The sequence below is a fragment of the Myotis daubentonii genome, chromosome 1 (genome assembly GCF_963259705.1).
Source record: "Myotis daubentonii chromosome 1, mMyoDau2.1, whole genome shotgun sequence".
Taxonomy (NCBI): domain Eukaryota; kingdom Metazoa; phylum Chordata; class Mammalia; order Chiroptera; family Vespertilionidae; genus Myotis; species Myotis daubentonii.
Window position 1 is genome coordinate 44,329,668 of NC_081840.1, and position 26,152 is coordinate 44,355,819.

The 26,152-nt window shown below is 42.1% G+C and overlaps 1 protein-coding gene and 1 pseudogene across 1 annotated transcript in view; one reads left to right on the forward strand and one right to left on the reverse strand.

Annotated features, from left to right (window-relative positions):
• The window catches only part of MAP2K1 (mitogen-activated protein kinase kinase 1), a 77,551-nt gene that overhangs the window by 18,572 nt on the left and 32,827 nt on the right, over window positions 1-26,152 (reverse strand). The window contains exons 2-5 of the mRNA XM_059697630.1: window positions 15,898-16,108; window positions 14,062-14,208; window positions 10,319-10,396; window positions 9,503-9,554 (exon numbers count right to left, since the gene is read on the reverse strand). Of these exons, the coding sequence (XP_059553613.1) occupies window positions 9,503-9,554; window positions 10,319-10,396; window positions 14,062-14,208; window positions 15,898-16,108 (488 nt within the window). The remainder of the gene's footprint in view (window positions 1-9,502; window positions 9,555-10,318; window positions 10,397-14,061; window positions 14,209-15,897; window positions 16,109-26,152) is intronic.
• LOC132227792 (large ribosomal subunit protein eL31-like) lies at window positions 18,313-22,718 on the forward strand (annotated as a pseudogene).

Below are 26,152 nucleotides of genomic sequence, written 5' to 3' on the forward strand. Positions count from 1 at the left end.
TCCTAGTAACATCACTGCATTTATGGAAACCCAAGCTCCACCAAAATAAGGCTTTACCATTTGTGCCTGGATCACAGCTCAGTGTGATTCACCAAAAAGTCTGGAAAGGAGGTCAAGAGGCCACTCACCAGTCATTCACAGCTCTGGAGTGGACACGGGCATTTCTACCTTGGGACAAGCCCCTACAGAAAAGCACTAGAAGAGTGTGTTTGCCTATTTAAGGACAAATGGAAGCAAAAAGTAACAGACATTCCTGGTGTAGTCTACCGAGAAATCCTCTCCCCACCACACACACTTCTCTGGAAGAAGTGCTCCTTCTCCACTCTAGCCAAGCTTCAGGTGGAAACTGACCACCTCCTCCACCACCTCCCCTAAAAGGCCCCGAGGAAGCACTCTCCCTCCTCCAGCTTCCCATTGCGTCGCTTCAGGAGCGAGAAAGACAAACTCATCTGGAGCCATAATCATTGCTGTGGGTCTAGCGTGACTCTATTTCTAACTAAGGGACCAGCATACTGGATGCCAGCTTCTCATTAGCCACTGTCTCTCTCCATCTGTAAGGTGGAGCGGTGTAGACAGAGTCCAGAGAAATTGATATCCCTATAGATTCACTGTCACCTTAAGGCTGCCACCACATGGCTGGGGGATGAGACAGGTGGGGAAAGGAAGAAGAGGAGCAGCCAGGACTGCCTCTTGGACACATGGACCAACTTATGAATCAAGACACAGACAATATCTACACGCACGTGCGCGGGCACACACACGCACACACACTCACTCACACACAGGGATTGTACTCAGGACAGAATTCTATGTGCAGCCTCAGGGGCAACTCTGAGTTTCTGCTCAGATGAGCCTGGCATCATCCCAGAAAAAGCCTGGCAGGCAGGGAAATAACTTGCACAGGTCGCAGAAACTCATTACATGTGAATCTGATAACCCAACAGCCTGTAAAACAATAACAAAACAAAAAAATCCCAGGCCACTGCAGATCTTGCCTATCTGCTAACAGCACGTCTGACTGAAGTGAGAAGATTCAGAAGTTGAAATCCTGGCTGCGGCTGAGGACCCAGTTCCTCTGGAAGCTGCTGCTGGGATACCCACCCAGGAGGTGCTCTGGACGCCCATCTTTCCCCAGGAACAGGGTCCAAAAAACTCTTATAGTCTCCAAAGAAACTTTAAATTTCATTCTGACTCCAGACATTCCTGTTTTTATAAAACTGTACCCTGAGCAATAAGGAACTCTTCTAGAGCGGACTCCAAGCAGGATGGCCTCAAGGTAAAAACTACTCTACCTCTAAAGAGTCATCTGGCTTGTTCCAATTGCAGTCTGGCTCATGGCTCAAAACTCTAGGCTGGCTTTCCAGTACGTGGCAGGCTCGAGTCACTAATTCAATACGGGGCATAAAGATCAGACAGGTTACACACTGTTTCATCTGATAGAAGGGAAAGAAAAACAAGTTGAGGCATAATTTAACACTGATCTTGGCCATTTTATTGATCATCAGCCAGCAACTCCAAGGCAGAAATAATTTATGAGCTAAGTTGTATGAACTCCGTATTGATCTAAATCATGTAATGCTTCTTTAGGGTCTTGATCAAAATAAAACCTTGGTAATTAGAATGGGCTAAGAGAATGGCAGGCAAACAGTGCAAATCACTGCTTTAAATGGTAGGAAGCAGGGCTGTATCCTACTCCCCTCTCCCACACACACAGTTTAACCTAACCATGTGGCGGTCAGCTTTGGATGAAGTGGACCTTCGACCTCCTGCCATAGTAAGAGGAAAGACTGCACAGAAAACTTGGTAGCTAATTCATTTCAGAGCTCCAGAGTCAGGGGGGAAAAAACCCCTTTCCTACCTATGTCTTCCATCATGTTTTCATTAAGAACTTTTTTTCTTTTTAAAAATATTTTTATTAATTTCAGAGAGGAAGGAAGAGGGAGAGAGAGATAGAAACATCAATGATCAGAGAGAATCATTGATTGGCTGCCTCCTGCACACTCCCCAGTGGAGATCGAGCCCACACCTGGGCATGTGCCCTTGACTGGAATCGAATCTGGGATCCTTTAGTCCAAAGGTTGACGCTCTATCCCAGTGATGGTGAACCAAGACTTATATTTTTGATATTTATTTTATATATTTAAATGCCATTTAACAAAGAAAAATCAACCAAAAAAATGAGTTCGCGTGTCACCTCTGACACGCGTGTCATAGGTTCGCCATCACTGCCTATCCACTGAGCAAAACCAGCTAGGACTCATTAAGAACTTAAAGCTGATAAACTTAAATCTAAGTTTGTGATTAAATTCTAGTTTGCTCAGTCATGGGATTCTTCTTCCCCTTAACTCAGTGGTCAGGAAGCTTTTTCTGTAAACAATCAGAGAGCAAATATTTTAGGCTTTGAGGGCCACCTGGTCTCTTTCACAAACTTTCTCATTAGCACAAAAGCAGCCACAGACAGCACTGATACAAACAAACATGCCTGTGTTCCAATACAACTTAATGTGCAAACACCGAATGTGAATTTCACACAATGATCTCGTCACAAAATTCTGAAAAGCAATTCTTAGCTTGCAACCACATAAAAATAGGCAGCGGGCCACATTTGGCCTGCAGGCCGCCAGTCTGCCCACTCTTGCCTTAAAGGCTCAATTATTGTTTTGATTTATGTTAAGTTTTTGTCTTTCTGACCCAATGCTTAACAGTATTACAGTGGAAAACTTTTTTTCTAATTTGCCTGCTTTCAGCATCCGTTCCTCCTCTCCATCTTCTAGTAGGAGAAGTCCTCTTTTCCATTTGGGATATGCCCCTCCCCAACAGCAAGTGTTTCAGTTAGGCCCTAATTGTTAGTCCAGTGATGGCGAACCTATGACACGTGTGTCAGAAGTGACACGTGAACTCATTTTTTGGGTTGATTTTTCTTTGTTAAATGGCATTTAAATATATCAAATAAATATCAAAAATATAAGTCTTTGTTTTACTGTGGTTGCAAATATCAAAAAAATTTCTATATGTGACACGGCACCAGAGTTAAGTTAGGGTTTTTCAAAATGCCGACACGCCGAGCTCAAAAGGTTCGTCACCACTGTGTTAGGGTTTCAACTAAGCCCCATCTATTCGGCCACTGATGTGGGTTTATAACCTAGGACAGCCAGCCAAACTACTCTAGTCCCCTGACACAATGATTGGTCCATGAGTGGGCAGGCACGCCAATCAGTGGTCAAGCACTGATCTGGATGATGGGGAGAGTTGAGGGGGGTGGGGAGCCCTTTCTCTAAATTCTCATCCAGCATAAAGACATTTGAAAGGTAGGGAAATTAGTATGTGCACACCCAAGGCGGTAATCCTCAATAGGCTTAACACACACTCACCTAGTTGAAAAAATATAGAACACTACATAAATGGTGCCTGAAACAGTTGGTCTTCCCCCCAAATAACATTATTTACTTTTCACTTAAAAAGTAATTTGTAAGTATAGGCATGCCTAGTTTTGTATCACTGACACATTCCTAAAAATAAATGTTTTAATCAAATTGTGATTTGCTTGCCTTTGTGAAGATTCTGTGAAAATTTAACAGTTGAAAGATTCTGTACTCAATGTTTTTAAAAAAGTAAAGAATTGCCCCTGGAGCAACTTGTGTTGTAAGTTATTTTTGTACATTAGTTTTACTTAGAGCAGGGCACACTAAAGAAATCACTTTCAACCTAGTAATTTAAAATCCTGAGTGCCGTCTCTGCATGCTAGATTAGGTAACAGGGTGCCAACTGCCTCCAACACTCAACAACAGGAGGGCTGGTTCCCTTGATACCTGCATGATTGTTGGGAGTGTATGCTTCACAGGCACTGGCCCCTCTGGGAGGTGACTGAGCCCACAACCTTCCCCCCGCCCCCGCCCCCGCCCCCAGAGGCCCAGCAGTAGATATGGACTGGGGGCAGCTGCTGTTCTGCTTGAGTGACCCACCTTCCCAACCACAGTAGCCCTGGTCCCTGTCCTACCAAAGTCTATGGTTCAGCTTTACAAAGGATTCTCTGAGCTTGCCCCAAATCCTTCTAATGAGTAAGTTTTGAAAAGCTTAAACCGAGTTAGGCTGGTTTCTGTTGCTGGTAATCATAAAAAGCTATACCAATTCATCTGCTAAACAGCAGCTAATCTTTATTAAGTGTCTACTATGTGTCAAGCACTACTCTAAGTACTTTGTAGGCATTATCTCAAATAATCCTCACAACCCTTTAGATAGGCACTATTTTCCCCATTTTTCTGAGGTTTGGAAAAATTAAATAATTTGTCCAAGGTTACACAGTAAGTAGCACAATGAGGATTCAAACCGTGAGCTTTTATCACTGTGACAGAGTGAAAAAATATTGGCCATGATATTTTGTAGCTCCTCCCAACAAGACAGAGTCTATCCCACTATGCTGAATCTTGTCTTGACCATGTGACTTGCTTTAGCCTACAGGACAGTAACAAACCTGACATAATCAGAGGCTTACACGGTGGTTGACTATTGGGGTGACCCCCTCTTGCTACTAAAACCCTAAGGCCATTATGGGAAGAAGCAAGGGCTTTAACCTCCCAGAGGATGAGTAAAAATATGGGGAGATAGGTCCTGCCAACCCACAGGATTATAGGAAGTAATAAATGGTGGTTTTTTTTAAAACTACTAAATTTAAGGGTGGTTCATTCACAGCAAAAACTAACTGAAATCATGATTAAGCTATCACCAGCAACTCAGTATCAACAAGTAGGAGTTAGTGAAAATTTGAGGCAGAGAAAAAGCTTCTTTATTCTTCCTTTTCTTCACAGACAGAATGTGAAGAACAGAATTTTAAATTTCATCAAGAAAGAATATAGTATTTAGACCAGAGAAAGAACTAACTGGCAGCAAGGAGACCTACGTAAAGACAGAGGCAGGCAGACTCTCTCATTCTCACCCTAACTTAGATTTCCAGGAATCATCCACTCATTGCACTTCCTGCTCTGGAATCCTGTGCAAAGAGTGCTATTCTAAAGGCCAGGCCTCCCAGCAGGAATCTGAAGAGCTGAGAAGACCCACAAACAGCAGGAGTCTGTAGAGCTCAACAGTCAGGCCAGGCCAGCCTGCACACACACTGCACATTAAGGCAGAAGGCCTTCCAGTGACTTCTCCTTTTTGGCAAATAGTGAACTCTTCACCAAAGACATCTATCCAGAGACCTATCTGGCCCACAAAGCAGCTCTTCATGCCAAAGAGCATTAACTGGTGAAGCCAGAAAAGAAATTCCTAGGAAAGTGGGGGCAGCACCAGGCTGAAGGGGAAAGCAAGCTGGTTATTCCAGGAATGAGCTGAAACCTTCCTCTCTCCAGAATGGAAATAAAGCTAGAGCTTTTTGTCAAAACCACAGAGAAGGCGCAGGGGTAGAAAAAAAACACAGGACTAGATTAATGACTGTGTTAAAAGGAGAAGACATGGGTTTTTGGCCCAGTTTCATTGTTGATTCTTGTGTGTTCCAACAAAACCCAATCACACAAACACCTATAATAACTCCCTAAGAGAAGCTATTTTCTGCAATTATGTTAGATAAATTAGAGATGTTTCCTGATTTAAAGAAACTCAAAGACTAGTGAGAAAGCCCTGTAAACTCTGTGAACTTTGGTTTCTGTAAGTGTAAAATAGGAAAAATATACCTATTTCACAAGGTTACTGGGAATAACAAATAAGTAGCATAGAGCACATAATACGGCACTTGGTATACAACATATCCTCAATAAATAATGATCATTATTTATTACAATAAGAAAGAAATGGCCCTAACCGGTGTGGCTCAGTGGATAGAGCGTCGGCCTGCGGACCGAGGGGTCCCGGGTTCGATTCCGGCCAAGGGCATGTACCTTGGTTGCGGGCACATCCCCAGTAGGGGGTGTGCAGGAGGCAGCTGATCGATGTTTCTCTCTCGTCGATGTTTCTAACTCTCTATCCCTCTCCCTTCCTCTCTGTAAAAAACCAATAAAATACATTTTAAAAAAAAAAAAAAAAAAAAAGAAAGAAATGGACACTGTGCCAAAGGAATATAGAGACAGAGTATTTAATCCATTCAAGGAAGGAGATGGTCCATGGGAAAGCTTCTCAGAAGAAGAGACGTCTGAACTAAATAATTTTACTATTTGCTAAAATTTATTGACTTATGAGGAAGACTAATTCCCACAACTATATGAAATAAGTATGTAACATGCAATTATTGTTCTTTGGCATGAATTATCCTCATTTTACAGATGAATAAATAACAGAGTTTATACACCCTTTTATATACATTTATGAGTCAGGATTTGAACTTTAACTGGCTGATTCCCCAACCTCAGTGCTGTATTTAAAGGATGAGCAGCCCTGGTTAGTGTGGCTCAGTAAGTTGAGCACCATCCTGTGCACCAAAAGGTTGCTGGATCGATTCCTAGTCAGGGCACATGCCCAGGTTGTAGGCTCAATCCCCAGTAGGAGGTGTGCAAGAGGCTGCTGATCAATGTTGTGCTCTCACATCGATGTTCCTCTCTGTCTCACATTCTCCCTTCCTCTCTCTCTCTCTCAAAATCAATTTTTAAAAATCTGTTTAAAATCTTCTAAAAATTAATAAATAAAGGATAAGCAGACTCAGTCTAGCAAAGGTATGAGTATGAAGGAGTAGGGTGGAGATGTGGAGTGCTCCCTGGAAAGGCAGTAGTAGAGCAAAGGTGAGGGGCAAACAAAGGTACAGCTCATAAAAGGAATTTAATTTCACTGGGTCTCAATTTCCTCATTAATTAAATAAAGGAATAAGGAAGGCAATTAGCATGTGTTAGGCCCTTCTATATGCAAAACACTCTTCCAGTTGCTTCATTTTGTAATATCATTAATTCTCATAGCACCGTAGGAGTGGGCATGAGGATTCCATTTTATAGGCAATGTAATGGCTTTCCTCCACCAGATCCCTCTAACACCAACCTCCTAGGTTCTTCTCAGTGAGATGATGTATGTCAATAGCTGCCCTAGAACACAGCCCCATGCTCAAGAAATGCTCAGTTCTCCTCTTCTTTCAGCTGCTATTTCCTGGAATACACTAAAATATTCTAACATGGAATTCAGATCTTAACCACAGATTAACGGCCATAAACTGCTGGAAAACTGCTTTCCCCTTAAGCCATAACATAACTCCTATCAGTGGAAAGAGGACAAAATGGTAGCCAGTGCAAGTAGAAAGCAGAAGGTTTTCTTATATTTCTGCATTTTAAGTGTATAATTTGATGCATTTTGGAAAAAAAAAAGTACATATCTATAAACCCACCACCAAAAGCATTTAATATTTTAATTACTCCAGAAAGTTCCCTCATGCCCCTCTGAAGTTAATCCCCATGCTACCATCCCTACCCCCCAGACCCTCAGGTAATCACTGATTTACTTTGTTACTGTGGATTAATTCTCTCTGTTCTAGAATTTCATATAAATGGATTCATACAATATGTACTCTTTTGTGTCAGGTCTTTTTCACACAGAATGTTTTTGAGAGTCATCCAAGTTATGTTTATCAAAAGTGTTCATTTTTATTGTTTGAGTTATTTTCTGTTGTTTGAATATATCAAAATTTGTTTGTTTCTAGTTTGGGTCTATCAGGAATAAAGATGCTATGAACATCTGTATACAAGCCTTTGTGTGAACAAATGTTTTCATTGCTCTTAGGTCAATATTGAAAAGTGCGGTTGAATTGTATGGTTTAATTTTTAAAGAAACCACCAAACTGTTTTCCAAAGTGGTTGTCCTTTCCCTGAATGTTTTTAAGACTATTATTGGTTTTCAGCAACTTGACTTACTTTTTTGCTTTTTTTTTTAATAGCTTTACTGGTATATAATTTTAATATAATAAATCCATATACTTAAAGTGTTATCATTTGATGAATATATGTGACCATCACCACAATCTAGATTATAAACATATCTATACCCCAAGAAGTTTCTTTATGTTCCTTTATAATTCTTCCTGTCCTCCCCCTCCCTCATTCCCTACACAACAACTGATTTGCATTTTGTCACTACAGATTAGTTTGCAACTTCTGGAATTATATAAATGGAATCACATATGTGAGAATAAACAAATCATCTTTTCTGTCAAAGAACAGTTTTAGACAGCCTCATTTTGGGCTGCCTGACTTGGCAGCCGCCATGCTGGCCGCATGGCTTGCAGCTTCCTGGGGGCCGCTGTCTTGAAACAGCGACCGCCAACCCCTCCCTTTGAATTAGCCAATCGGGAAAGACTGTGCACCTGAGATCCAATCAAGAGCGGGGGACAGGTCACATGCTTCAGGGATTATAAAGCCGAGCAGGTGTGCACGCGCTTCCAGACCATGTGTGTGCACCCTTCTCCGTAGAAGTAAAGATGTTTGCCTGCTGCCTGGCTCCCGAGTCTGGTCTGTGTTCTACCAGGACCCCTGACTTGGGGGGCTCGCCTTCTTTCTAACACATAGTATATTTTTTTTGTCTCTTTCACTCGGCATCATTCTTTTAAGATTCATCCATATTATTCCACGTACCAATGGTTTATTCTTTTTATTGTTAAGTAGTATCCTCTTTATGGATATAACACAATTTGTTTATCCATTCAACCACTGATAGACATTTGGGTTGTTTCTAGTTTTTGGCTATTACAAATAAAATCAATATGAATATTCATGTAAAAGTCCATTCATATGACTGGACATATGCTTTTGTTTGTTTGTTTTAAAATATATTTTTATTGATTTCAGAGGGAGGAAAGGAAAGGAAGAGAGAGAGAGAAATGATGAGAGAGAATCATCGATCAGCTGCCTCCTGCATACCTCCCAGGGCACAAGCCTGAAACTGAGGCATGTACCCTGACTGGGAATCAAACCATGACCTCTTGGATCATAGGTCAATGTTCAACCACTGAGCCACACCAGCTGGGCTACTTTCATTTCTTTAGGGTAAATCCTGGGAATGAGATAGCTGAATATATACGAATAGTAGGTACATGCTTAACATTTATGAAACTGATAAGCTGTTTTCCAACATAACTGTACCATTTTACATTCCTACCCAGCAGTATCTGAGAGTTCCAACTGTTCCACATCCTCAATAACATACAGTCATCAGTGTCTTTAGAATGTAGGTGTTTTGTGATGTAATTAAAACCACAATCTCATTGAAGTCAAACTCAGATCAAGTCATGGCTTTGGGCCTATGCACAATCTAGTCCAGGAAGCAGTCAGTGACACTGGGGGCTGGGTAACTAAATTCTAGCAGTCTCTGTGATGAGCTTGCTGCCCTTTATGCCCGTTACAGCTTCAGGTAACAGGTGTACAACAGACCAAGAAGAGGGTGGAACTTGCTGTTCCAGCCATCAAGCTAAATAGCCAAAGACTTGTAATAAAAATTAAAAATGTTATTAAATGGCATATAACCCAAAACACAAAAGAGGATGCAACAACTTTTAGATTTCAGCTAAAATTTTAAAAATAACAACTAGCAAGTAAGTTCTTACCTCTATGCATAATCTTGTGTTTCTCCCTCAGATATGTCAGACCTTTTATTACCTAAAGGAAAGAGAATGTGAAAAAATAGCAAATGGAAATGGTGGTGTTTAGAAAATACTCAATGTCTCTATTTTAAAATGACCTTGAAAATATTTTACCTAACATCACAAATTTTTTTATTCTTTCTTTTGTTTTTTTTCAACCTGCCTTATCAAGAAACCATCTTTTTACATGGCATATAGAGTATTATTTTTAAGTAAAATTGATTATTGCAAGTTTAAACAACATTAAAAACCACTTTACTTGGCCCAGCCAGTGTGGTTCAGTGGTTAAGCATCCACCTATGAACCAGAAGGTCACAGTTCGATTCTGGTCAGGGCACACACCCAGGTTGTGGGCTCAATCCCCAGTGGGGGACATGCAGGAGGCAGTCGATCAATGATTCTCTCTCATCATTGATGTTTCTGTCTCCCTCTCCCTTCCTCTCTAAAATCAATTAAAAAATATATTTATTTTTAAAAACCACTTTACTTGCATTCATTTCTCTCTAAATCAGCAATGAAAAAGAGGCTTTCTGATGCCACAAATGACAATTCTTTTGGATACCTTATCGTATTTTTCAAGACACAGATTTTAACATAGAGTCACTTTTCTAATTTTAATTTGAGAGAGCGAATTGTATAGGGAATATTCTAATGAGTAAACTCCATTCTCTTACAAACTTTACCCTGTTGATTTGCTAGCTCCCTCCCTTGTCTATTTCCTACCACGTCATTAACTTATCAATGAGGGGACTTGGAAGGAAAACTTCACAATATACTCACAGCAATGCTAACTTTTCCTAAAATTTGTTCAGGAATTCTTCCAGCTTTCTTCAGGACTTGATCCAAGGAACCACCATCCTAAGAATAAGAATACCAGCCCATTTAGTGATAATGTTTCTAACTATTCATTCAAGTGTTAAACTTCATTAGGAAAGTGAGTCACATACATGTCAAATCCTCCTAGAAGGGTATCCTTTGGTTTGTTCCAGATATCGAATATTATATGAATGCAAAACATTGGGGGGGGGGGAGGTTATCAAATAAATAGTTACTCAAATCCTGTGAATAATCATTAAATTACTAATTCAGTAGTCAAAATAACAACTTGATTTGCACTGTCCTGACACTATAGTGTAACGATTAGTAGTGCAGCCTCTAGAGACAAACTGTCTAAATCTGAATCCCAATTTTGTTGCTTACTATCTAGGGGGCTTTGACCACCAAGTTAAACAACTTATAAATTGGTGGTGATGATAATTATAAGGCTATTATAATAATCATAGGGCTATTATAAGTATTAAAGAAGCTAATCACAGAAAGCATGAAGAACAATGTCTAGCACACAGTAAGTGCTCAATCAATGTTAGCCATTTTATCACCATCATAGAAGTCACAACTTACATTTGGTATTATCCTAACAAATCATAATTAATGAAAATGTTTAAAATGTCATAGGAATCAACACATTCGTTCCACAAATCCTACCAAGTGCCATGGGCTATGTCAGGTTCTATGGCAGATAGAGATATGAAAAGGACCTAGTTTCTGCTCTCAGTAACTTTACAAACTAACATGGAAAATATACATCTCTTAATAAAATATAAAAAATATAAATATAAAAGTGTTGTAGACGTGCAGAAGAAGGGAAAAGTCATTCTGACTTAAGAATGGCATTTGAGCTATAATCTTACTCAAAGAATGAATATGATTTCCCCACCTGGAACAGGAGAGGAGCAAGGGGAGAAAAGAAAAGGGTATTTCACTAAGATCAAAAGCACAGAGGCATTAAATTGCATGGAATGACAAGTGGTTCATTTCACTGTGGATACATGAAGAAATGCAGTGACGGATCAGGCTGGAAATGGCCAGCTGTGGCCACATCACAGAGCCCCACCAAGGAACCAAGACTTGACTTTATGAAGGCAGAAGGATGGGAATCCCACCAGGGTATTTTAAGTTGGAAACAACTGCATCCCTTTCCCCCCTCCCTTCTACTCTCTCTAAAACAATGGGAAAAATATCCTCACTCCTTGGGTGAGGATAAAAAAGAAAGAAATAGTACAGGTGTGGATTCTCAAAAGCACACTAACAACCCTGAATACATTTCACTTAAGCATGACATTATGAGTCTAGAACCAAACAGAACTCCCCTGTGAACACGCTTATTTTCCAAGAGCCCTACTCAAGGTGAAGTGGAAGTCATCCTGTGAGCCTGGCTGCCTTCATAATGCCACAGGCTCCTGGTGTCCAAACCAAGACAACACAAATAGCCCAAGTAACCACTCCCAAGTCAGCTGGCACCTCTCAATTTCCTTTACTGATGGGAAGAGGAATCCCAGGGCAGAAAGTTTCCCAGCCATTTCTATTTTGCTTCCAACTGAATGTGGTTTCAGATCCTCTGTTTGAATGGCTCTGCCTAATTCTCAGGGAGGACTTAAAACAAGGTAACAAGACAACTCTGTCAAAATCTGGTTTGAATAGAGTAGAAAAGCTAACCCTGTGGTGCTCAGGTTCTACCGCCTAGCATAGAGGGTAGCTAACTGTCTTGGTTTACACTTTCCCTGGGAGTTGTGATAAATATTTCTAATAAAAAGGAAATATTTCCTTTCACCTCCATCTGAGCTATAATCAGAGTTACAGTGTGAACAATGGAATTAGCAAGATTTAAGAAGCATGAACCACAGTCGGGATTACCCAGAGTTGCCTGCAACTCACCTCACAACCTTTTAATTCTGCTTCACTGTTGCCAAGGACTTGCCTTCACTAACTAAAGCTGCTGAAACTGTGCTTATTTTTAGAAGCTGATTATTAACCAAGTCAATGGTGCTTTTGTGAAGCTTTTCTATAGAAGAGATAAATGATTTATGGAGAGGAAAAAAAAAGAGCTCAAAAGCTTTGCTACTGCATGAGAACCATCAACCCTGAGTCCCCAGTCCTCTGGTTGCCCAGCTACCAGCAGAGCAGAAATCTACTTCCCCAAAGACAAGAGCATTCCTGTTTTGATCAGGGAGCACTCATTTACCCCTGGGGTATCAGAATTCAGATGGGGCAGTGCACACACAGCTTATTTCTAGGAAATGCAGACCCTGGCTAAGGGTTTTAGAAATGAAGGATTCCAGAATGAGGAAGCCTCAAAGCAGGTCAATTTATGGTAAATTGAAGAGACTGTCCTCTACATGGCAAGAAGCCGTGTAAAGCTATTACAAGAGGTTCCAGCAAGGTCTGAATAAATGAATAGGCCACTGCCTATCAATATTTGAACCTAATCCTAACCTCTAAAGCAAGCACCCTGAAGTTCAACCATGCTCACTCCACAAACTGCCTCCTGTTTGCCCTATTAAAGGAAGAATTCTGGGTGGAAAATTTGGAGGAAAGAATTTCTGATGGATCAGAAGACAGCAGGCATGAAATGACACATACTTGGTGCTCAAAAGCCCTCATGTCCATACTGTTACTCCTCACTTGAGCATCAATGAGGAGTATCAGTGTGTGGTAGCTCTAGGGGCAGAGATGCTACTCGCAATGTCTCTACCTCTCAGCTCATGTGGCGCCTTGTACCTAACTGGCACTATAAATAATTGTTTGTGAGGCTGAACCCACGTTGATTAACTAATATAAATCCTTGACAGGCTATAAGTGCCAAAAACCATAGAAACACAAAATGTTAGTTTGGGGTACTAATGGCCATTTTACAGATGAAAAAACTGAGAATCAAAAAGATAAAGAAATTTGCCCAAGGTCATGATGAGAGAGTGACAACCAGTAAACAAATAATTATTGAGCACCTGCTGGTGCCAGGACTACTCTGGGCTTTAGAGACACAGTGGCAAACAAAACAAACTGTCTATTTGGATTGTTGTGTTGAAGTCTCCTGTGCCATGCTGCCTAATGGGGACAGAAGAAAATAGCAACCATGAAGCCAGCCTCTCTCTCTTTGAAGTTCCAGGCAGCAAGAAGTAAACAGCTCCAATCACTATCCAGTAGATTCCTCAAGGCACAGGCACTGAGGTCAGACTGCATCAGTTTAAATTCTACCAATAACACTTACTCGCTGCATGACCTTGGGTAAATTATTCCATTTCTCTGAGCTTGTTTCCTCATTTGTAACATGCACACAATAAGATTGTTATGAAAATGTAATAAAATATTAATTTGCTCAGGATAGTCCTTGATATAGTATACCCAATAAAAATTAGTTTATCATTATTAGTGTTGCTAACACTATTATTGTTAGTCAGTGGGAAGAGAAAAAAGGTCCAGGCTGTTAGTGGCAAGAAAAAACTGGCAGTTCACAAATATATGATTAACCCATAAACGCCCTCTCACATCCTCTGTCATACATCAGGTGGGATTACCTCTCTACATGTTCAAAGACTCCTTCAGGCTCCCCTTAAAGCAGATTATAAACTCTCTGAGAGCAGGACTGTCTCACTCATCTTCATAACCCCAGAACCTCTCAGACTAAATATCAGACCAAAGCTACCCAACTCCCAGGCTTCAGAGGCCAACAGTTGGTCACATACCATATGCTCCATGCAGATGCTGATCTCTCCATCGCTGTAGAATGCACCATAGAAGCCCACAATGTATGGGGAGTTACACTCATGTAGAACCTGCAGCTCCCTTATTATCTGGTTCCGGATCGCAGGTTTGATCTCCAGGTGAATTAGCTAGAGGAAAAAAGGTGGGAGGAAGAGAGGTTTTAAAAACATATAAATGGCCCTAACCGGTTTGGCTCAGTGGATAGAGTGTCGGCCTGCGGACTCAAGGGTCCCAGGTTCGATTCGGGTCAAGGGCATGTACCTTGGTTGTGGGCACATACCCAGTAGGAGGCAGCTGATCGATGTTTCTCTCTCATCAATGTTTCTAACTCTCTATCCCTCTCCCTTCCTCTCTGTAAAAAATCAATAAAATATACTTTAACAACATATAAATGGATGGATGGATGCAACTTTCTTAAATGCTTAAGCTCTTAAAGTAGGATAAGAGGAAATAGGCAAGTTTTAAACAAGTTTCCTCTCAACCAAAGCACTGAGTGCCAACATACCAAGGCAGATGCTACTAGCACTTGAGGACCTGTAACCAGGGGAGGGCCAGCTGTGCCCCTGCTCCTAGCACATTGTATGCGGGAAACGTATTTATACGTTTTACGTATTTATACGTTCTACCGGTGTAGTAGAGCGCGGGACACGTATTAATACGTTTTTTATAGACTAGCGGTAGAATGCGGGTAACGTGTAAATACGTAAACTAAAGTTATCGTAATTTTACTGAATGTTGCCATTTGCGCAAAAAATTAGCAAAAATGGCCCACGCCACCTGTTAGCGTGCGATAAAAACTCCCCGCAAACAATGTGCAAGGAGCCAAAACTGAGAGAGAAGGACTCACCCTCCCAAGAACAAAGCTGAAGGACAGGTTTCTCCCAAAACGACCTGTGAAGCTGAGAGATGAAAGGAAAGTGGCCTTGAGAACTTGGTTGATTCTCAAGGGTTGTAGGAGTAGAAAGAAATGAGGAACTGGGTATGCTGACCTAAGCTGCCCAAGAGATTTCTCTTTGGCCTCAGAAGCCTAATGTGGTTGAGATTTAGTCAAGTCCTCAGGTGCCACCTTACATCCCCCCTAATTTGTCCCGTTTCAGCCAGGGAGACAGGTGACAGAAACATGAAATGGTTTCCGAATAAGGCTGAATTTCTAAAAAGAGCTGCAGACCAGAGTGCCAGAGGACACGGAGGTAAGCAATGGTTATCAGTGGGCTTCAGCAGCTAGTGCAAGCTAGACAAGAGGTGGGCCTTGAACATGCAGACTCTTTGAAATGATGAATAGCACAAGCAAAAATATATGGACAGGAAGGACCACGTGCTAAAAACATGGAAGAGTCCAACTGCACTGGAGCAAGAGGCTGTGTTCAGAAAGAGGACCACCCAGGGTAGATAGGAAGGGAAGACTGCATGCCATATGGTGGGAAGCAGAGATGTTACACTGGAGGGAAATGAGGGGAACCACTGGCAGGCAGGGCTGAAGCAAGGGGAAACAACTTAAAGTGAGTGCTTTGTGCATCACTGGGGCTGGGTAAATGAAAGCAGCTTCTCCCGCACTTGATAAATAGCACACACGAAGGATCCCTTGCTATTATTTTCCAGTCTGGGGATAGGATACACTAACACATCATTAATGTGTTTACCTATAATCTGATAGATAACACGAGTTTGAAATTCAAATAGCACAAAAGGTACTGAGTGAAAAGTCAGTCTTCCTTCTACCCTTGCCTCAGGCCCCCAGGTGTTCTAAGAGATAAATCAATTACATGTTTACCCAGCAAACTTGATTCAGTCATTTTATTTTTTAAAGGCAGCCTCACCTTTCTGGCCATAACCAGGCCGGACGGCTGGTGGGAGACCTTGAACACCACACCACCATTGCCAGCACCCAGCTCACTGATCTTCTCAAAGTCATCATCCTTCAGTTCCCCCACCTTCTGCTTCTGGGTAAGAAAGGCCTCAAGGCGCTTCCGCTGCTGCTCATCGAGCTCCAGCTCCTCCAGCTTCTTCTGCAAAGCCTCCAGGTTGGTCCTGTCACAAAGGGGAGAGCACAGGTCAATACTGTCGCCGGAGAAGTCCACCCAATGGAAGAGGCTGGGGGAAGGTTCCAGCACTGCGCCTCTGCCCTCTTCACTCTGCCGCCCTACACATTTACCACTGACCAGGCCTCGGTTTCCTCATTTGTAAAACACGGGAATTAGGTCTCTCTCGATACGCTGTGAGCCTGCAAGAGGAACCAAGGAAACTACTGAACTGAAGGTGACTCCAGAGTGAGCCATCTTAATTTGCTTCATAAGCCCCATTTCAAGAGCCCCACTAGTGTTGGTTGTATTAAATTGACACCATGTGCAAAGTAAAATCTATTTCCTAAAAACACTAAACTGAAATCAAACCAAATCTTCAAAAGAGGCTCTAAACTGAACCAGAGCAGTAGACATTCTCTTTTCCAATGGGATCAAGTCAGAAACCAGGTTAATCAAAATAAAGCAAGAAATCATAAAAAGATATGCCTAATTTTTTTTTTATGTTTGCACAATATATATAAATATACATTTGTTCACACATCTTTTAACATAGGGCAAGGCCCTCTCTTTGACTAAGAATCTGACATCTTTCTCACATGAAGCAGAACAATGTCTATCATTTCCAATTCCTGGCTCTTTAAAAAGAAATAAAAATGCAGCCACAGAGTAATATTGGAATAAAATTCTAACAGTTTTATGATTTCCCCAATCTTAATGTTCACCTAATTGGAGAGTAATAATGTTTTTTAGTGACTTGAACTTGAGTCTTTCCATAGCTTTTAACTAGTGTTCACAGGAGGGAGAAAAAGAAAGAAAACCACCTCCTTTGCAGCCACATTTCATCAGTTTTTCCAATATTTAAATATATTGCTTAATTACAAATACCTGCTAAAACTGTACAAATGGCTTTGGGAACAAACTGGCTCTTGGTAAGCACATAATTCAACCAGTGGGTGCTAAAGTGAGTGGGCAAGGCAGAGAGCAGCCTGCTAGCTGTGCATTCGGCATGCTGTGGGCATCACTGTTTTACAGAGAGAACTGAAAAATGTTCATTACTCCTGGGAGTTCGATAAGAGGGTGGTGAGGAGGGTGGTAAAGAGAGCTTCCACTGTGTTTCATTTTATTTCAGTCCTAGTCTAAACAAACACCACAGGTGACAAGACAGGCCATCATCACACACCAGAATGTTTGTGTGCCCCCTCCCCCCCAACACACACACACACACACACACACACTCAGAGACACACCACTTCTGAGCTTGGAGGGTAGAAGCAAGCATGATTTCCTTTCTTTATTCACACTCTATTCCAATCCTCAAGAAGGCAGGAAGATGGAGACCTAATGCCTCCCCAGTGTATGGGAAGATCCAACACTGCTTTACAAATAACACAGCACATGGAGCCAAAGAGGACACAAGGCTGAACTTACCAATTTTCCGCACTGGGAAACTCTGGGGAAAGAAAGCTGATGTTATGGATTGAATTGTGCCGCCCCCCATTCATATGTTGAAACCCTAACTATGTTTAGAGATGGGACTTTTAGGAGGTAATTAAGTGGAGTCATAATCAGACAGAATTGGTGGCCGCCTTACACTCTTGCACACATTGGCACTCTATCTTAGAATTCAAGCCTCCAGAACTGTAAGGAAACATGTTTCTGTTGTTTAAGCCACCCAGTCTGTAGTGTTTTATTATGAAGCCCAAGCAGGCAAGGACGGCTGGTCAATATTCTCATCCTACTAAAAGGCTCAACTAAGTCTCAGTTGCCCCCCCCCCGATCCTCAGGTAGGACTTGGGACAGTGTGACTGGACTGCACTGTGCACACCCTCTGGTTTCCTTTCTTTCAGGTCTCTCCACAAAGGAGCCCATTGATGACAACATTTAGAAACACGTGTCAAATGCTGACCCCATTATCTAAAACTTAGTTGCTATTACAGTTGCCTAGAGGTCTCATCAGGCCAGCTAGAAATGCAACTCCAAAAGGTACTGTCAAACACACATCCACTGAGTGGATATGGGGGGAGAGAGGGAAGGAGGGCTGTGTATTCTTCTGTTTCATATGCATTCATGCATTTAAATCCACAACCCTAAAATTACAACAGACAGCACACTCAAGCACAGGAAGGTGAAATAACTTGTCCAAAGTCACAAAGAGAGTACATGGCAGAGCCAGGATTCAAACCTGGGCAGAAAGAATCTCTAACCTTAACCATGATGCTGTGTAACCTCTTCAAAATATTCAATATGCTTTCAAGGGAGGCAACTTGCAAACATAGGTAAGTTCCTAGTGTAGGCATTTAACACACCAGGCTCAATTAGACATGAAGATGGTTTCCCTACATGAAGAGCCCATTGCCCCAGATGCAATCCTGTTTCCCCTGCACATCAATCTGAACACTGCCTTGCAAGTAACAATGGCCACAAGCATTTCCACCTGCATAGATGTAGGTGTGAACAGAACTAACTCCATCTCTGTGTCCTGGATTCAATTTCATTTTTTGTTTCATGTGACCTTTGACCAACCTCACTGTCCTTAGTAAAGCATATCAAAGATTGATGATTATCTGTGCTCCTTAAGATGTAGCCATACATATTTTCATTAGTAAGAGCCAGAGTGGCATTGAAATGGGGCAGAAACAGAATGTTGGGGAACCAGCTAGTATTGTAAGAAATATTAACCATGCTCTGTTAACCATGATTGTTTTATTCTGATTAAAGAAGGAACATTCCACCCTGGCTGGACCTGACCTGGAGATGCAATCCTTCCTCCCCATTTGGAGCTGCCTATTATCAAAAAAAGATTAGCAAACATTTGTTACAGAAACCAGAATTGCCAGCCCTTTGAAGATCCTCAGCCCTTTTTGCATACCTGCAGGCCTTTGCAAATCTCCAGCCTGCTTACCTGTTAATTTTGGCACTCCCTTTGGCTATTTCCCCTTGTAACTCCAGCCCTTGCATATCACTAAGCCCTTTGAAGACCCCTAGTCCTTTTGCATATCTGTAAACTACCCTTTTGCCCACTTTCCTTTGTACTTATGCCTATATAAGCAGCTGACTTACGGTGGGGTGCAGAGCAGATTTTTGTGGATAACCTGCTGCTCTCCCATGCTGCGAGGAATATAGGAATAAACACTCAGATATGATTCAACCCTGTCTCTGCTTAATTGGCTCAAGTAGTGACAGGCAGCACAGACTCATTACTTGTCCAATTACAGCATGACAACTGGAATAAATAACAAAACTGATTATAGTACCTATAATAATAAAAGGGCTAATAAATATGCTAATTAGACTGGACCAGAAGTCCTTCCTGACAAAGCCAGGGCGGAGGGAAGCCAGTCCCAGTCTGGGTACCTGCGGGCAGCCAGAGGAAAGCCAGTCTGGGTCCTGAGTGACTGCCAGTGGCCGGAGGAGGGAAGCCGGTGCCGGCAGCCGGGGGAAGGCCTACTCTTGCACGAATTTTCATGCATCAGGCCTCTAATCAATTATAAACAATCATCTATCATAAGACCACCAGGAAGGATGGCCCCTGGTATTACTGCATTCTTTGCCTCTTTGTCTTGTCAATCATTAGAGTTACACTATCAAAAAACTATTGTAGGCTCTTTCTTTCCAACTTGCCGGGCACGATGGCTCCTGCAAAGAAGGGTGGCGAGGAGAAGAACCAAAATGGCAGCCTAAGTAAACACCTATACTTGTTGCCTCTCACAACCACATCAAAATTACAACTAGCCGAAACTGGTTTGACTCAGTGGATAGAGCATCGGCTTGCGGACTGAAAGGTCCCAGGTTCGATTCCGGTCAAGGGCATGTACCTGGGTTGCGGGCACATCCCCAGTGGGAGATGTGCAGGAGGCAGCTGATCGATGTTTCTCTCTCATCGATGTTTCTAACTCTCTATCTCTCTCCCTTCCTCTCTGTAAAAAATCAATAAAATATATTTTTTTTTAAAAAATTACAACTAAAAGACAAAACAACTGCCACCCAGAACTGCGGGAAAGCTGACGGAGTGGAAGTTCCACAACTAGAGAGGTGAAGAAAGCGCACTGAGACTGGTAAGAGGTGGGCAAGTACAGAAAGTGCTGGCACCTGGATGTGCTGCTCTTTTAATCAGGAGGGAGATACAAGCTCCTGCTTGCTCTGAACTCCAGTTCCGGGTGAGACTCTGGGGGACCCAGACACATACGGGGAGAAACTGGACTGTCTGGCATCGGGACAGGAATGCAAGGGCGGCTTTCTCTCAGAGGTGCTCACAGCGATCATTGTTCCTACACGGGGGTGCAGAATGCTGAGACGTGGGGACCTCTCTGGTGCAGGGCTGACTGGCAGCCGTTGCTGTTTGCTCTGCCCTGGTGATTCCCAGAGACCCCGTACAACCCCACCCAAGCTGTGCCCAGCAGCTTTTGCATATGAATGGACTGTCCTTTCTCCACCTAAAACCTGCCAAATTGCAGCTGGGTCGGAGAGCCCAAGAGCTTCCAAAAGAAGGCCCAAGGCCGGCGGCAGCAGCAGCCTACCTTGCTTCACAGCTCAGCCTCGTCTGGGTACTTCCAAACCCCATACAAAGAGGAGGAATACGCAGATCTCTCTGTAGCTCCTGCTGGGCGGCCCCAGACAATGGCTGACCTTGCTCCTCCTTGGAGATCCAAGGGTGAGTGTACTCAGTGGTCAGAGTGAGACCATACCAGATTACAACTCTTCACATCCATAAGAGACACACTCAAGGGGCAGACTCAGTGAGCACCAAAACCAACTGAAGTAAGTCCTGCCACATAAGGGTATCTCCTGCGCAACAGATCTTCCAGTGTAGACACAGCTGATTCTCACAGCCAATTGACCTGGAGGTCAGTTCCTCCCAGTGATACCAACAGCAATCAAGGCTCAACTACAAGAAGACTGTGCACACAGCCCACAAAGGGGGTGCACCAAGAGCGTCGACCTCAGGTGACTGGGGAGGCTGAGCCACTGGGCCCTATAGGACACCTACCACACAAGGCCACTCTATCAACTCAAGGAGACTTAGCAGCTTCCCAGTACATAGAAACAAACACAGGGAAGCAGCTAAAATGTGGAGACAACGAAACATGTCACAAATGAAAGAAATGGAAGAAAGCAAAATACTGGATATAGAGTTCAAAACCACGATTATAAGGTTACTCAAGAATCTTCTAGAAACCTCCGAGAAATTTAGTGAGACCCTCAAAGATATGAAAAAAGACCAATCAGAAATTAAGCATACACTGACTGAAATAAAGAATAATATACAGAGATCCAACAGCAGACTAGAGGATCCCAAGAATCAAGTCAAAGATTTGAAATATGAAGAAGCAAAAAGAATCCAAAAATATGAAGATAGTGTAAGGAGCCTCTGGGACAACTTCAAGCGTACCAACATCTGAGTTATAGGGGTGCCAGAAGAAGAGAGAGAGCAAGATATTGAAAACCTATTTGAAGAAATAATGACAGAAAACTTCCCTTAACTGGTGAAAGAAATTGACTTACAAGTCTAGGAAGCAGAGAACCCCAAACAAGAGGAATCCAAAGAGGACCACACCAAGACACATCATAATTAAAATGTCAAGAGCAAAAGACAAAGAGAGAATCTTAAAAGCAGCAAGAGAAAAACAGTCAGTTACCTACAAGGGAGTACCCATACGACTGTCAGCTGATTTCTCAACAGAAACTATGCAGGCCAGAAAGGAATGGCAAGAAATATACAAAGTGATGAATAGCAAGAACCTACAACCAAGATTACTCTACCCAGCAAAGCTATCATTTAGAATTGAAGGTCAGATAAAGAGCTTCACAGACAAGAAAAAGCTAAAGGAGTTCATAACCACCAAACCAGTATTATATGAAATGCTGAAGGGTATTCTCTAAGAAGAGGAAGAAGAAGAAGAAAAAGGTAAAGAGAAAAAATTATGAACAAAGTGACAACAAATACATATCTATCAACAAGTGAACCTAAAAATCAAATGAATAAAAAAGCTGATGAACAGAACAGACTGGTGAACGTAACAGAATCAGGGGCTGACAATTCTTGGGGGGAAGGAGTTGTAGGGAGTGCGGGAAGAGATTGGACAAAGAGCTTACACCTATGGAAGAGGTCAGTGGGGGTGGGGAAGGACTGGAGTAGGGTGGGAATTGGGTGGAGGGGAGCTATGGGGGGGGGGGGAGAGGAACATCTGTAATAATCTGAATAAAGATTTTTTTTAAAAAGAAAAGAAAAAAAGAAGGGTAGCGAGAAGAAGGGCTGCTCCACCATCAACAAGGTGGTGACCAGGGACACACCATCAACATCCACAAGCGCATCCACAGCATGGGTTTCAAGAAGCGTGCCCCTCGGGCACTCAAGGAGACCCGGAAATTTGCCATAAAGAGATGGGGACTCCCGACATGCGCATTGACACTGGGCTGAACAAAGCTGTCTGGGCCAAAGGAACAAGGAATGTCCCATATCGTATCCAGGTATGTTTGTCCAGAAAATGTAATGAGGATGAAGATTCGCCAAACAAGCTCTATCCATTGGTCATCTATGTGCCTGTCACTACTTTTAAAAATCTACAGACAGTTAATGTGGATGAGAACTAACTGCCAATTGTCCAATACAGTTATAAATCTGCCCAAAAAAAGTATTGTAACTAGGGTCTGTTAGGGGAAAATAATCTGCATTCTGACCCAATCTTCCTGTAAGTAAGTTACCCTATCATAAATCCTGTTACATTCTATGGAGTTTTCTGGTTGTTTTGTCAGCCTTAAGATACCTTCTCATTACAGTGTTCATTACACTTTTGTCCCACTGTGGGACACCACCCACTTGGTTTTAAAAAAAAAAAAAGGTGGGGGTGGGGGGGAGAATGCTGACTGTTCATTTTCCCAATTCTCGGTAGAAATAAATAATTCCCCCACCTTCAGGAAAAGAAAACTAAATCTGGGCATTGTGCCACCTTCCTCCCTCTTCTACCTCCTATGCTGTACTGTCTAACCATCTAACCTTCCAATAAGGCACTGACTCCTGCTTTGTGCTTTCAGAAGGTGAAGCACGGAGAGACACGCAAAGACTGTATCATAAGCTGTGGTGACAAGACCCTCCTAATGACCAGGGTGGGATAGTGCTGCCAGACAAACAAGTCATTAGTAATCCAGGATCCTGGGTCCTTATCCCACAGGTGGTCATCAACGGGCTGGGTGACCATGCACAGGGCATTTAACCTTGTCGCATCTCCATGTTCTCTTCTGTAAAAGAGAGTAACAACTCTATGCTTACATCAGCAGCAGAGGATCAAAATAGAAAACTAATGGGAAGAAACACTGGAGTTTCGACACATTTCTACACCACTGTTAGGACAGGTGGGGGTAGGTTGGAGGATAAGGAGCAGGAACCAAGGCAGCAATAGCAGGATCCAGAAATACTGCCTTTCCTTTAATAATTCTTAAAATCCTCTAAAAGTCTTTAAAAACTGTTTCATAGAGTGAAAGACAAGATTTTTTCTGAAGGCGAATAGAAAATTCTGAAATCAAAATGGCTTTCAGTACTTATTATAAAGAAATCACTCAATAATTTAACAGTATTCAGTATTGCTTCCTCTGGCACAGGGAGTTGATGATGTTCAATACGGCTTATTTCTACCGTTCCAAGGTGAAATGTCTCAAGCAAAGGAAACAGAAAGAGAGGGGCCCCTCACCACTCAACTACACCACAAATCTCCACAACTCAGAGGGCAAGAACCTGCCTCCTTCATAATTTTTGGGTTTAAGTGAAAAACAGCAAACAGAACTAGGGATTGAGAAAGGACACTGGAGCCCAGCACAATAAATCTCTGACACACACCCATACAGCCCTTTCCAGGGACCAGCTGTGATGAGCTCTGGCCCCATCAAGTTCACCACAGCAGAGAGAAAACCACACACTGTAACGTGAATTCTGCACCATGGCTGTCTTACACAAGTTCATCAAGATACAAGGAGATTATAGGTTTGAAATGGGAACACAGAATAAGAGAAGGAACATGAAAAAAAACAAGGGTTGTCATTTGTGTTCTAAAAACACCAGGGAAGCACAAGGAAGTGGGTGGGGAGAAGAAAATCCTATGGGCTAGAGTATCTCCTCCCCTCTCAGCTTGACCATCTGCTAAGCCTAATTACTCTACCACAACTGGAATCCTTTATTTGTGGCTCAGTGGTTTAAATCAAAAAGCAGTAGCATCGGCAGAGACCTTAAAGACAACATGATTCAACACACTTTACAGGAAAGAAAACAGGTCCAGAGAGGACAAGGCCATACAGCTTAACGGTGATAGATCTTCCAACTCCCAGAACAGACTCCTTTCAAGGCCCCACACTGCCACCTCTAACCCTGACAGTCACTGAAATGGAAAGCTGAACTAAAGAAATGACTAAAGGGGGAGGGTGGTGGTGTCAGACAAAGGAATGGGGTCCTCAAACAGCCAAACTCGAAACAGGAATGGGCCATAATTGTGTGCCAAACACAAGCCAGCTGTCACCAACCTGAGCCTTGCTCTAGCCTGGCAAGCCCTGTCTCTGCCAGGAGAGAGCATAGAGGATGACAACCAATCACTGTGCTGGAAGGAAAGAAAGGGTCCCAGTGCAGGTGGCTATCCTCACCAGAGAGCCCAGGGAGTTGTAAAGTTCTCTCTCCCCTGGGGCATTTGACAAGTAGGAATGCTCTTGGGGCAGAAAGAGGAAAGTAAAGGCAGAAACACCCAAGCTAAGAGGTAACAGCACCCAAGACTAAGGCTGCAACCCCTTGATCCACATCTTGTACCACTCCTCATTTGTGAGATCTTGGGCAAGTTACCTCCCTTTCTGGTCCTATTTCCACACCCATTAAAAATGTACTTGGGGGCCCTAGTTGGATTGACTCAATGGATAGCGCGTCGGCCTGCGGACTGAAGGGTCCTGGATTCTATTCCAGTCAGGGGCTCGATCCCCAGTAGGGGGTGAGCAGGAGGCAGCCAATCAATAATTCTCTCTCATCATTGATGTTTCTATCTCTTTCTCCCTCTCCCATCCTCTCTGAAATCAATAAAAATATATGTATTTTTAAATGTACATGGGGAAGAGGAGAGATAGTGAGGGAAATGATGTGATGATCAATAAAAAGTGAACATAGAGACTAAGAGTATAATGTAAAAAAAAAGAATCATTTAAAGTGCTAAATGAATATTTAATAGTTATCCTACTGTCAGCTAATTATTAGTTAAGAATAACATTTGACAGTTAAATCAAATGTTAATAAAATACCTGCTCTGTGCCAGGTATTCTGTTAAATGAGGATGAGCTCCTTTAATCTCCTACAACCACAACCTAGACATGTGCCCTGACCAGGAATCAAACCGGCAACTCACATGATGTACCACTGTTAGCTTCAATTTACTGATGAAATTCCTACAATTTCATTTTCATGCAATAAATAAGTATTTGAAAAAATGTGCAATTTTATTAAATACTACTTTTATTGCTTTTAATTGATTTCACCACCCCCACCCCCCCCAAAAAAAGACTATGGAACAAAGATTGTCCCAGAGGTCCACTAATTCTCACAAAGTGCCTAGGAGACAGATGGCTCTGTAATTCAGGATATGCTAGAGTAATCAGAGTAAGTTTTGTAGGGAAATTAAACCTGAATTGGTGTAGAACAATACATAAACTTTAGATAGATGTTGAATTATAATCTTGTACAACTGAAAATTATATTTTATTAACCAGTTACCCCAGTAAGTTTAATTTAAAATTTAAAAATTTTTCAAAAGGAAAAACATCATTCTACTAAGGTCCACTCTGTAGACAATGGTATACAACTGGAATTAAGAATATTATAAGCAAAGAGTAAATGTTGGAGAAATAAAACAAAAGTAAAGGAAAAAATGAGAATTTAAGACAGATGGTTATCTTTAATTTCACTTTAGATCAAATGGCTTCCAAACAATAAACAAATTAAAAGTCAAGAAAACCAGTTTAATTAAAAAGAGACAAATAAGAATAAAAATAGCCTTAAAAATAAAAATCAACTTACCCCTTGGAATCAAAC